General features: G+C 36.4%; 1 protein-coding gene across 1 annotated transcript; it reads right to left on the bottom strand.

The window, feature by feature from the left end:
• Positions 1-11,380: 11,380 nt before the first annotated feature.
• On the bottom strand, positions 11,381-12,064 carry OCT59_013446 (uncharacterized protein; the record flags this gene model as incomplete). Its single annotated transcript, XM_066141520.1, has 1 exon — positions 11,381-12,064. The coding sequence occupies one exon, from the start codon at positions 12,062-12,064 to the stop codon at positions 11,381-11,383; it is 684 nt and encodes a 227-aa protein (XP_066001654.1).
• Between the last annotated feature and the right edge of the window lie 823 nt (positions 12,065-12,887).

Raw genomic sequence — 12,887 nt, forward strand, 5'->3', positions numbered from 1 at the left:
CAACCGAACAAGAAATAGGATTTCAAAGCCAACGGAGCCAAAAAAGGTAAGGAAATATTAACCCATCCAGGAAACCAGCCATGGAGTCAATAGAGCGGAATAGCAAGGCAAGCAATTACCCTTATACCGAGAAAAAATGTAATTGAATAAAAGGTAGGTACCAAGTAACTATACAGATAAACAGTACATAACATAGCATATACCGCGGAAAAGTTGGCATCAATCTTCGGCTGCACAGTCTCCGATCTTATGGCTATCAATAGGGAGATCCTAAAAAGTCACCAAACCCCGTACGCAGTATCAGTAATCTCTGAACTTGTGGGCTATATCCTGGAATACATTCCAAGTAGAAATTTCGGGACACATCTTCTAGAAGTCAGCCCAATCTGGAGAGCTGAAGCTGAATGAGTACTCTGAAAGCGGCATAAAAAAGCCGAGGAGGCATACGACAGGGCAGTAGAAAAGAAGGAAAAAGCAAATAATGCTCTTGGCCAATCATTGGAGGAGGAGGGTATCCTCCGTGAACTTGAATGGGAGGCATATCAAAAGGCTTGTAAAGAGAGAACAAATGCCGCAGTAGAGCATTTTATAGTAAAAGAAGCTATTCACCGTTGTAGCTTACAACTATAAGTTACTTAAAGATAGAGAATACATCGGGACGAGGATGTGCTCAGTGACTCGGATGACAATCCCGATGACTCAGATGGTGAGGAACAGTTTAGGAAGGCAATTGAAAATAATGCATGTCCATCCCAACTTTTTTTACCTTCATAGGGTAGGAGACAATTAATTTTATTTTCAGAAAAAATCTAATTGAATAAAAGAGGAGTATAAAAAGTTTACAAGATGTCAACACATCAAGCAAGAAGTGCTCAACACAGACAAGTCACCCGATCAGTTCTAGCTGAACTCAAGCAGGTACCTGTCAAGTCCATCCCATATCCCCGCTCAAATGCAAAATTGCAGGAATATAAGGATGAGATCCGCCAAATCCATGAAGCACAAGCGGCGGTAACCAATGAAGAGATAACCCGCATGATGCAAATTGACCCAGACCCACATTATGAGGTAGTCTTTGAACGTCATGATCAGGTACGTATAGGAAAGGAGTTAACAGACTCAAACTTTACGGCTGATATTGCTATAGGAACACCTGGAGAGCATGACTAGTATGCTTCATTTCTTACAGCACACAGTCAAACAATCCAGAATATTCTTCGGGATGAAAGAAATCGATTGGGATCAATAAAAGTAAGAATTGGAATATTTGCCACAATAAGACGTTTAGATTCTTACCTTGAGGGATTATTCGGAGATGGTAACTTTAGTGAAGATGATGGAGTAGAGTATATCTACAGATATAACATACCATTTAAAACTCGCAATATGCCAATCCTACCATCAACAGATATTAATGGTACATTTAACTTTGCATTAGCAAGAATCATGCAGAAAGTAGAAGACTATGTAAATTACGGATCAGGTTGGGAATTCTATCGTGTAGAAAAAATATTTATAGAAATCTCGCAATTCCAACCACCCACAGGAGCAGGACATATACCACTCCCAAAAGATCTTGCTACGAAAAAGGGAGTAGTAAATCCAGCTAATGATGATGACAAATGCTTCCAGTGGGCAATCCTAGCAGCATTACATCCAGTAGAAAAGAATGCAGAAAGAATTTCCAAGTATAAGGAGTATGTAAATGAGTTAAACTTTGAAGGTATCGAATTTCCAGTACAAGTTGATGAGGTAATTCTAAGAAGATTTGAGCGACAGAACCCAACTATTGCCCTCTGCATCTGTGAATGGCGTGACCACCGCCTATATCCAATATATGTTACCGATAGGGATGATGCAGAGGGCCGTAAAATAATAGATTTAGTACTTATCAGTAACAGGGAAAAGCAGCACTATTGCTGGATTAAGAATATGAGCCGTTTAGTAAATAAACGTACAAAAAATGGACATGCAATATTTGTCTGCCGATGGTGTATCTCCCACTTCACACATCAACAAGAAATCCATGACAAACATGTAGTAATATGTCGAGGATTAAAGAAAACCCACAAGCAGACCGAATGCCATCAGTAAAGAAAGGAAATGATATATATGAATTCAAGAACTGGAAACGCCGCATGCAAGTTCCATATTACTTTGTTGCAGACTTTGAAGCCCTAGTAATGGATATACCACCCACAGATGAAGACAAAGATAAGAAAACCAAGAAAGTACAAGAGCAAATCCCCTGCTCATACTCATATATTAAGGTAAGATATGATGGTGTAAGTGAATCACAGAAGATATTTACAGGAGAAAATGCAGCACAAAAATTTGTAATCGAAATGCTAAATGAGGCTGAAGCAATTCGCAATGAATTCAGAAACCCAATGGAAATGATGCCATTAACAACCCAAGAGCAAGTAAGTTATGATAATGCAATAAACTGCTGGATATGTCGCAACCCCTTAGATGGAAATAAAGTAAGAGATCACTGCCATATTACAGGAAGGTATCGAGGTGCAGCACATAGAGGATGTAATCTTGACTTATCCATAAAACCTCGTGAAATGCATATCCCAGTAATCTTTCACAATTTATCAGGATATGATGGACACATAATTATGCAAGGAATTGGTGCAATGGAATGTGAGGATGATATTGATCCTATCCCTTATAACATGGAAAAGTATATGGCATTCAAGTTAGGTTCCCTCCGATTTATAGACAGCCTACAATTCATGAAATCAAGTCTCGACAAATTAGCATCCAACCTAGGTGCAGAAAAATGTAGAGCACAAGAATGTAGTAATCCACAACACTTATGGCGAATTGATGCAGGTAGATGCTTTGCACATCCTGAAAACTTTAAGATAACACGAAGTCAAATACCACCTGAATTACTCGAGATTTATCTTAAGAAAAGTGTCTACCCGTATGAATATATGGATGACTGGAAAAAGTTTGAGAAAACTAGTTTACCACCTAAATGAGCATTCTATAGCAAACTTAATGAAACCCACATTAGTGATAAAGAATACGAATATGTACAGTATGTATGGGAAAAAGCAGGATGTAAAACAATGCAAGATTATCATGACATTTATCTCAAAACTGACGTCCTTCTACTAGCCGATATATTTCAGAATTTCTGAGAAATGGCCTTGAAAAAATATGGGTTAGATCCTCTCTGGTACTATTCAACACCAGGCTTCGCATAGGATGCACTATTCTTCATGACAGGGCAAAGATTGGATCTTATAACTGATCAGGACATGTACATGATAGTAGAACAAGGATTACGTGGTGGAATCTCTATGGTAAGTAAACGATATGCTCGTGCAAATAATCCAGGTATGGGAGAAGGTAAATGGACCGCAGATAAGCCCAAGTCATCTATCCTATACTTAGATGCAAATAACCTATATGGATGGGCCATGTTGCAATACTTACCTATAGGTAACTTCCACTGGGTAAAAGAGGAAAACGAGTTATCTAACATTCAAAGGTAAATAGAAAGTAATAAAATACCAGATGATTCTTCTGAGGGATATATCCTTAAAGTCAAACTAGAGTACCCTCAAGCCCTCCATTCACAACACACAGATTACCCCTTGCACCAGAACAAATGAAGGTTAAGAAGGAATGGCTTAGTAAAAAGCAGCAGGAAATAATAGCACACTCAGGACAACGATATACACCCACGGATAAGCTCATCCCTAACCTATTTGATAAGAATGAATATGTAGTTCATTATAGAAATCTCCAGTATTATGTTAGCCAGAGCTTAGTAATCAAGAAGGTCTATGAAGCCATAAAATTCGAGCAGGCTCCATGGATGAAACCATATATAGAATTTAACCCTGCCGAACGTGCTAAGGCTAAGAATGATTTTGAGAAGGACTTCTATAAACTTATGAATAATAGTGTATTTGGTAAAACTATGGAAAATCTCAGGAAACGTGTACATGTCTCAGTAGTACAACCCCAAACCCATCCCAAGAAATATAAAAAGCTTACCTCAGATCTTGCATTCAAGGGTCGTAAAATATTCTCAGAAAATCTTGTTGCAATCCACTGACGAAAAGTGGAGGTAATGCTTAACCGTCCAACATATGTGGGTATGAGTGTGCTTGACCTCTCGAAGCTCTGTATGTATCAATTCTACTATGATACTCTTAAAGTACGATATGGTGAAAAAATCCAGTTATGTTATACAGACACAGACTCACTTCTTGTACAAATCCAAACTGAGGATATCAATGCAGACCTTATAGATATGGCAGACCAATTTGACTTCAGTGATTATCCTAAAGATCATCCTGTACGAAAAGCATTAGGTGATAAGACTGACATAAATATGAAAATCCCAGGAAATTTAAGGATGAATGTAATGGAGCAGTTATAGCAGAATTTATTGGCCTCCGTCCCAAAATGTACTCCATTCTCAAGGTAGGGGATGAGACCACCAATCCAAAACATGGTATCCGTAAAGCTAAAGGTGTCCCCTCAAAGGTAGTTAAAAAAGAGTTCCACCATGAGCGGTATAATAAGGCACTCTTTGATCCTAAACATAATGATACAGTCACCTTTAGAGCAATCCGATCTGATAGACATGCTATAAATGTTATAGAAATGTCGAAGGTGGGGTTATCCCCTATGGATGATAAAAAATGGATTGCACAAGATAATATCACAATGTATGCACATGGAGATTATAGGATACCACAACTTGAAAATTAATATAATATATGAGTAGGAGGCAGCATAGTATCAGATGGCACAACTAATAATTCTTCTTGAGTAAATATTTTTTTAGGTCCATCAGATAACCTATATATAACCGGCTGCCCATCAACAACTGTGGAAGATTCAATTGTATAAACTTTAGTAGACCATATTGGATCAGTTGCACGTCTCCTACCTTGGTAATCTGAGTTATCAAGTAAGTATCTCACAAGAGAACCAGCTGGTAAACGTATTTCTTCTGCACCTACAGGTCTATCCTTCTGAATTTTTGAAGGTAGTGCATACACTTGATCTTTCTGGATTGCCTCAACTGGAGACATACCTAGCAGACGAGTATTAGAATTATTTAGCTCATTCACAATATCAGAAAGGTTCTTAACCCAGGCAGTATTTACACCTTCTGTAAGGAGTTCCTTTGCATCCTGTATTTTAAATAGCCTCTCTGCTAAAGTTCGATTATACCGTTCAATAATAGCCTGACTCTTATGAGTAGTATCCACCCGAATACGCACACCTTTTTCATCCATTAATCAGATAACTTCATCCTTAAATTCTGATCCCCCATCTACTTGTAAAACTCTTGGCCAAATAAGCGGGCAGTCTGCTTTACCATAAATCTTTTTAAATGCCTTAGCAACACGTGCAGAGCTGCGATCTTCTAGAGGTACTGAAGCTTTATATCGGCTAGCAACATCTACAATATTCAGACAGTATTTATACAGCTTTCTATCTACAGTATCATAGGGCATATATAAGATATCTGCTTGATGATACATATTTGGTCGAGTAATCTTATTAAAAGAAACCTGTGGAATATACTTGGGTATAGGTGAGTGTATTTGCCATATAGCCTGTTTATGCAACCACTCTGTAATATCAGATATGTTAAAATCATGGCCTTCAGCTTGCACTTTAGCCCAAAGTTTTTCAGGAGTACGATAATATCCACATGGATGGTAATAGATTTGTTGAAGGATATAATTTTGTTCGATTTGTTTATTAAATGTAGGGTCTATAAAAATCTGTGGAACTGGCAATGGAAGATACATCGTTAAAAACACAGATTACAAAGCTTGCACATACATTGCAATCACAAGAGCAATATATAAAATACCTGTATGGTGTAATCGAGGGTCATGAATCTGAGATAGAAGAACTTAGGCAAAAAAATGCTGAGTTGCGTGCAAAGCTTAAGAAAGCATTAGAAACGGCATCACTAAAGGAGGAAGGGCTTCAAGCATTAGAACGTCAGCTGATTGAAGTTTATACTCTAAATATTCAACTCAAAGATCGAATAAAAGAACTTGCTAATAGACAACGGAAAAACATGGCAGCAATTCTTCCTGACCCTATTACAGAAATCTTAAATAATCGGACAACTATAGCAAATAGTGTAGCTGGTATTCGTATTCACCTTGATCGTACAACTATAGCAGCACACCCTCATATAAATCATTTATTTAACACTGCAAATGATAGTCTTGATGCCATTATCCGATATGCTAATGAGTTGCGAAATATTATAGAAGATCAAGATAATATGGAGGATAGACTTGAAGGTTTGTTAGATGATGCACATAACCGTAAAGAATATCTTAGACTGAAGCTTAATAATACATGTGCTACTATACTGAGAACAAGACGTACCTATGAGGATGCATATGCAAATGAAGTGCGTCATCGCCAACATTGGGAAGTCCTTGCAGCCAAAATACCAGATCCAATTGGCTAACATCCAGGCTCAATATGCTAACAGTCAAATCCAACTAGCTAATGTCCAGAGAGAACGTGATGAGAGTAGAAGAAATGCTCATAGATTATTACAGCGCTATAATACTGAAACAGAACGAAGTAGAAGGCGGGCTAATGGTATCATTCAGCAAGCTCGAGCATGGAGAGGGCAATTTTTAAACTGTCGCAATCATGGTCAAAATTTGCAAAATCAGGTCAATAATTTGAATCAACAGATTCTAGCATTACAAAATAACCCTCCGGTAATACAACAACTGATAATGGCAGGATATGCACCTAAAAAATTTAGAGGAGTATCGGGTGAAGATCCAGAACTTTGGCTTCAAGAATTCAGGCAATGGTGTGAGTCTGCTGGACTTGATCCTGCTGCTAATGCTAGAACTCGTGTTAGGATTCATGGGGTCTTTGAGACTTTACTTGAAGATGATGCTAGAGATTGGTATGAAACACATATCAAAGGAAAAAATTGGGAATGTGTAAATCTTCTGAATAATCTTGGTGTAGCTAACCTTGGTGCTGTTAATGGTATGAATAATGGTGCTATAGTAGGTGTAGCTGCAAATCAATTTCGTGGAGGGGCTGGTGCATTACATGGACAAGCAGCTGCAGTTAATACTATTACTGGTGCTAATTTTATACCTGATCATGCTGTATGAGATGAAGATTGGTCAATAGCCGAGGGTCGTCCTACTGATTTAGCTGTTAATAATCCTAATGCTAATAATGGGGGTACAATTGTAGCTCCTGGGATACGTATTGGACAATTAATATATCGTTTTAAGCATTACTTCTCTACTATAACATCTGAAAAGTCTAAGCTTGCATTTAATGCTATTGTTCAGGGTAGTGATGCTGTAAGTCGATTCTATTCTAAATTACGAAGAATGGTTAGGCTTGCATATCCAATACTTCCAGAGATAAATCAGAATGAATTAGTATGGCAACAGTTTTTAAATGGTCTTTCCAGTGAAAATAAGTTGGAGGCACGACGTATTGGTTTGGAAAATTCGGTTGCATCTATCCTGAATAAATTGGAAGAAATTGAGAGATACAGTACCTACTCCTATAGTTGCATATCAGGGTCCAACTTTAGTTTAGCGGATATTGAGAATCTTATAAATTCTAAAATTCCTGTGACTATGGCTAGATCATCTGCAGTACCAGTACCATCTTCTAGCCCCTTTTCAAGTCCTCAAAATGATACATCATTTCAGAGATTACTCGCTTTAGCATATAAATTAGGCCTTCCAAGAGATGTCGATATAAGTAAAGTAACCCTTAGTGATCTTGAAATATTCATTGATACAGAACTTAATAAAAATTTACCACCTGATCATATTTACCGTGGCAACCAGGTATTTGGTATAAGTTCAGGTACACGCAAACCAAAGAAATCGAAGAAATGCTCAAGTTGTGGAAAATCTGGTCATACTAAGAGTTCCTGTCCGAAATCTAAGAAGGGGAAGAGGAAAACAAATTATGCACATGACTCTTCTGATCCCTCTGACTTGTCTAACTCTTCTGACTCCTTTGACTCCTCTGACAGTGATTCAGACTCTGGACATGCCTGCTATGGAATAAAAAAAAAGCCTACAGAAAGGAAACGTGTAGATAAAAAGACTACTGATAAGAAAAAATCACAACTTGAAAGGCAACGCATTATCTTTGAGGTTTTTATACAACTCTTAAAGCTTCTGGTTCAATCCTTCGTTAATGCTGTACCAAAAGAGACTGTTATATCTGCTTACAATGCTCTGAATGCTGAATTCATTAATTATAAAGAACCAGTACTCAGTCAGCTTAAAGGTGAACCTTCGATAAAGACACGTGAAAAAGTTTGGGATAATGTTAAGGACCTTTTCACATCTATCCTTCATCCTATGATTTCGGTTGTAACTAATAGTATGGCTGCAAATTTAATCCGTAAAAATGATGATGTTATATGTAATAATGACTTATGGTCTTCTATAGCAGGTATTGGAATTGTTAACCGCAAGTCTGCTAGTGATGTAGTCACTATTAAGACCAAAGTAGTCGCACCTGAGAGTGAAAAAGTCTTTAGTTATTCCTACGACAATTTTCGATACTGGTTCTGATAGTTCTCTGATATCTAACAATATTGTAAAGCGCCTAAATCTTGATGTTGATAGAAGTAATGCTCCTGACCTTAGTGGTGTTGCAACAAAATCTGATACTATTGGGACAGTATATGGTCTTGGTATTCTTGTATATGATGGGGAGAACTCTAAAAAAATCGAAGATGACTTCATGGTTGTTAAAAGTGATAAGGACTTTTTATTGCTAGGTGTACCTTGGATTGATCGTGCTAATGTCATTCTAGATTTCCAAAATCGGCAACTGACCATCCCTCTATCATCACGTAAAAAAATTACCATTCCAATTTCTCTACATAAACGGAAAACTAACGTGACTTCCTTGCAGATGGATACTATCGACTTAAAAAAAATTCACACTCTCGAGGAAGATTAACCTGTCATCTATGTGGAGCAAATTTTGATTTTCCCTCTAAATTAAAGCGTCATCTTGCTAGAAAAAGTCCATGTATTTCCCAAATTTCTGCGGCAGTGGCGGGCAGTGATGGGTAGTAACAGGTAGTGCCCAAATTTTTTCGGCAGTGACAGATAGTAACAGGACAGTGCCCAAATTTTTTTGGCAGTGACGGGCAGTAATAGGGCAGTGCCCAAATTTTTTGGCAGTGATTAGCCTTTACAAATATTACATTTGCCATGTTACTCTGATTTCTAGGTCTTTACGGGTTTCTATGAGTTTTTCAATGGCATTTCTATTTTTAAAATATCGACTATATCTGATATCTATCATTCGAAGGTTTGGTAATATATGCAGAATTTCACTTAGCAAATCTCTAACGTCACCTTTTCCACCATAGTATTGATAATCTATTATGCTAAGTTCCTGGATATTGGGGCAAGCTTGTAGCATTTTTACAATACAGATAGGCCATAATAATACTCCATCCATATTAAGCTTTCTGATATATTTTCCACATACTGTCCCTGGTTTTGTGAGATGTTTGTACATTTGGAACTCCTTAATATTATAGCGGTTATAAAGGTCTGTTTCACCCCATAGGAGAGAGTTTGCTACTACAGCCCATTTTTGACACACTAATGCATAATTGCAAAGATAATGCCAACGGTAGTAAGTACCTTCATATAAAGTTTTGAATATCTTTTCTAAAAGTTCGAAAGGTAAGCTATTGTTTGTCATGGTATCTCATATGAGATATTGATGAAGAAGTTTTATTTAATTAGATTTTTTTCTTAGGATAAAATAATTTGAACATTTCTTTTCTATCAATAGAAAAAACCAGACATGCTTACTTTTAGTGAACTTACTCCATCTCTTACTGTTACTGAATTTAAGATCAATGTTGAAGGGCTTGATTACACCGTGCTTGGTCATAAGCTTGAACCTACTAAGGATGTTATTGCCATTAATAGCAACTTTATTCATAAAGCTTTTGAGGGTTATGAACAGTACTTGTCTAAACCAAAAGGTGAGAGGCGATGCAGACGAAGTACACCTGACAATCCATTAAATAGACGGCGACGTACAGGGGATGGTAGTACTTTTAATGCATGCATTGAGTTTGTTATTATCTTAGCTGATACTTTACATACTATTCGTTATTTTCCTAAATCTGGTAGTATCTAGGGGATAGGTAAATATACGAGGGGCCAACTCAAGGTTACACAAGCCATGGTCATAAGACCAGAACTGAAGCCTATAGTAATTTTATAAGTAACTATATTAAAATTCAAAAATACCCCATGTTTAAAGCGAGAAATGGGCCGATAATCAATATGATCTATGAAAAAAAAATTAGCCCCCGAAAATGACAAAATCCAAAACTACACAAATATATAATTTTTGTCAAGGTTTCGCTTCTATATATTTCAAAAAACTTGATCGGCTATTTTAAATACCTCAATAATATATAAAAGTTTATTAAATACTTGAAAATAATGCACAACGAAAGAAGAAAACACTATTTTTAAATGTTTTAAGCGAAAAAAAAAATTATTTTTTTATTGAAATCTCAAAAAAAAAAAGTTTGTAATTTCTAACTTCCTATTGTCATGTAATAAAACATATAAAAATATGAAAGAAATTAACCAGTGGTCCAATTTGGATGAAAAAACTTCGTCTATATAAAGCTAATATGAACAAACTTAACTTCTGAGATCAGCTACTTTCTTATGTGTGCGTGTCGAAAAAAATAAAAAAAAGCGAAATTTTAATATGAAATTTCATTTGTGTAACCAATTTATGAAGGCTTCAGTTCAATCGGTAATTGATCAGCCTGTGTAACCTTGAGTTGGCCCCCCCCGTATATTTACCTATCCCCTAGGTAGTATACAAGTTTTCGGGTCTTTTGATCCTGTTGCTATCTTCTTACGTTACCTTTCTGAATGTTCCCTACCTGAATTTTCTTCTGTAGAACTTGTGGGTGAAAATAAGGCTCTCCTGCGCAATTATAAATTTGTGATTAATATTGGGGGTGATAAGTTTATTAATCTTTCTACCCTTAGCATATGCTTTAGAATCTATAGATGGTATTCGTGAGATTCTTCCCTTTCCGATAAAGTATATTAAGAATGATGCAGGTGATATTCATTCTAAAATTGCTATAATCTTTACTTCAAAGATTCGGGTACATATCTGGCCTAAATCTGGTAAGGTTAATACTGTATATTTGGCACTAAGACTGAATTGGATGCTGATATGGTTTATAAGTTCTTACAGACGTTGTTTTCTAATCCATATGATTTTGGAGATTTTATTTGTGATGCACCTATTCCAGATTGTGAGAGGTAAAAAATGGTTTCACTGAAAACTAGAAACCCTCTATTTGTAAAATCCAGCAATCGCATTCCTGACTTCTTGTTGGCATAAGACATTCGTCACATAGAGTTATAGCCAACTCATTTTTTAGCCTATCCAGTTGACTCTCAGTAGTCGGTGCAAGATTTTGGTAGTATTCATTGAATTCATTCTGCTCTTCTTCATTTATGTCTTCATCTATATCTTCATCTGTGTCTTCATCCATATCTTCATCTCCTTTAATATGATAGATGCTGAATTCATTTCTATATTCATCATTAGGATTTGTGAATATTCTTTGTATATTGTAATCTATAATGTTGAATGTTGTAGGTTTCTTTTTTGATAATATTTCTACTAAGTCTAATAATGCATATGCTAATTCTTTATCCTCTGAGAAGTTCTTAATGATATCTGAAAATCTTTCATATATTGCCATCTCATCTGGTAGAATAGAATATCTTATTCGTGATAAAAGTGATGGATGTATCCATATATCATCACCTTCTAACATCTCATCAAATATTTCTACTAGCTCTTCTAATCCAGATACTAACATACTTTCTTTGCTAAATTCGGAATCTAAAGCTTTTAAATATGCTATATCTAAATACCACATTATTTCCTTTACCCATTCTTCTATGTTGAGTTCAAACTGGCCTAGTATACGTCTTAGTGATGGTCTGTATTGTGACATCTTGTAAACCTTTTATATATGAATCTTTTATTCAATTACATTTTTTCTCGGTATAAGGGTAATTGCTTGCCTTGCTATTCCGCTCTATTGACTCCATGGCTGGTTTCCTGGATGGGTTAATATTTCTTTACCTTTTTTGGCTCCATTGGCTTTGAAATCCTATTTCTTGTTCGGTTGGGGGTAAGTAGGTGAAAATATTAATAAACGATTTAGATTATGAAATAAGTAGGATATAAGTGAATTAGATTATGAGATAAGTAGGATATAAGTAGGTAAAAATATAAAAAAGGTGATATAAGTAGGTGAAAAATGTAAAAAGGTGACCCGGATTGGACCCACAGCCGGTGGGAGAGCAACGGGGATAGCAAAAAAAAGGTTGTCAGGATTGGACCCACAGCCGATGGGAGAGCAACAAGGGGATAGCAAGAAAAAGGTAACCAGGATTGGACTCCGAGGAAAGTGAGCCAGAACTGGCATTTATATACTACTTATCCCTAACTAGACTGCGGGTTTGCATTTTTTTGTGGCGCAGTAGGACCAGTCCTGAAGACCAACTAGTCCTCATATCAGTCTTCATATAATAAATGATTTTTATATTGAATAAATCTATTAATCTGATGAAAGTCTTTATAAAATAATATAAAGACTGACCAATTCTAAATCAATAAACAATGACAATCACTTCTCCTCACTTGTAGAGTTGCCTGTCAAAACGCCAACTCCAAAAAAGCGTTTAAGTAGAATATCTCGTCATCTAGTAATCTTAAAATAATGAAACTACTACCATTCGAATCATCTTAATGAGACGCGTCAAATGGTGGCT

Source organism: Rhizophagus irregularis, chromosome 21 (assembly GCF_026210795.1).
Source record: "Rhizophagus irregularis chromosome 21, complete sequence".
Lineage (NCBI taxonomy): Eukaryota > Fungi > Glomeromycota > Glomeromycetes > Glomerales > Glomeraceae > Rhizophagus > Rhizophagus irregularis.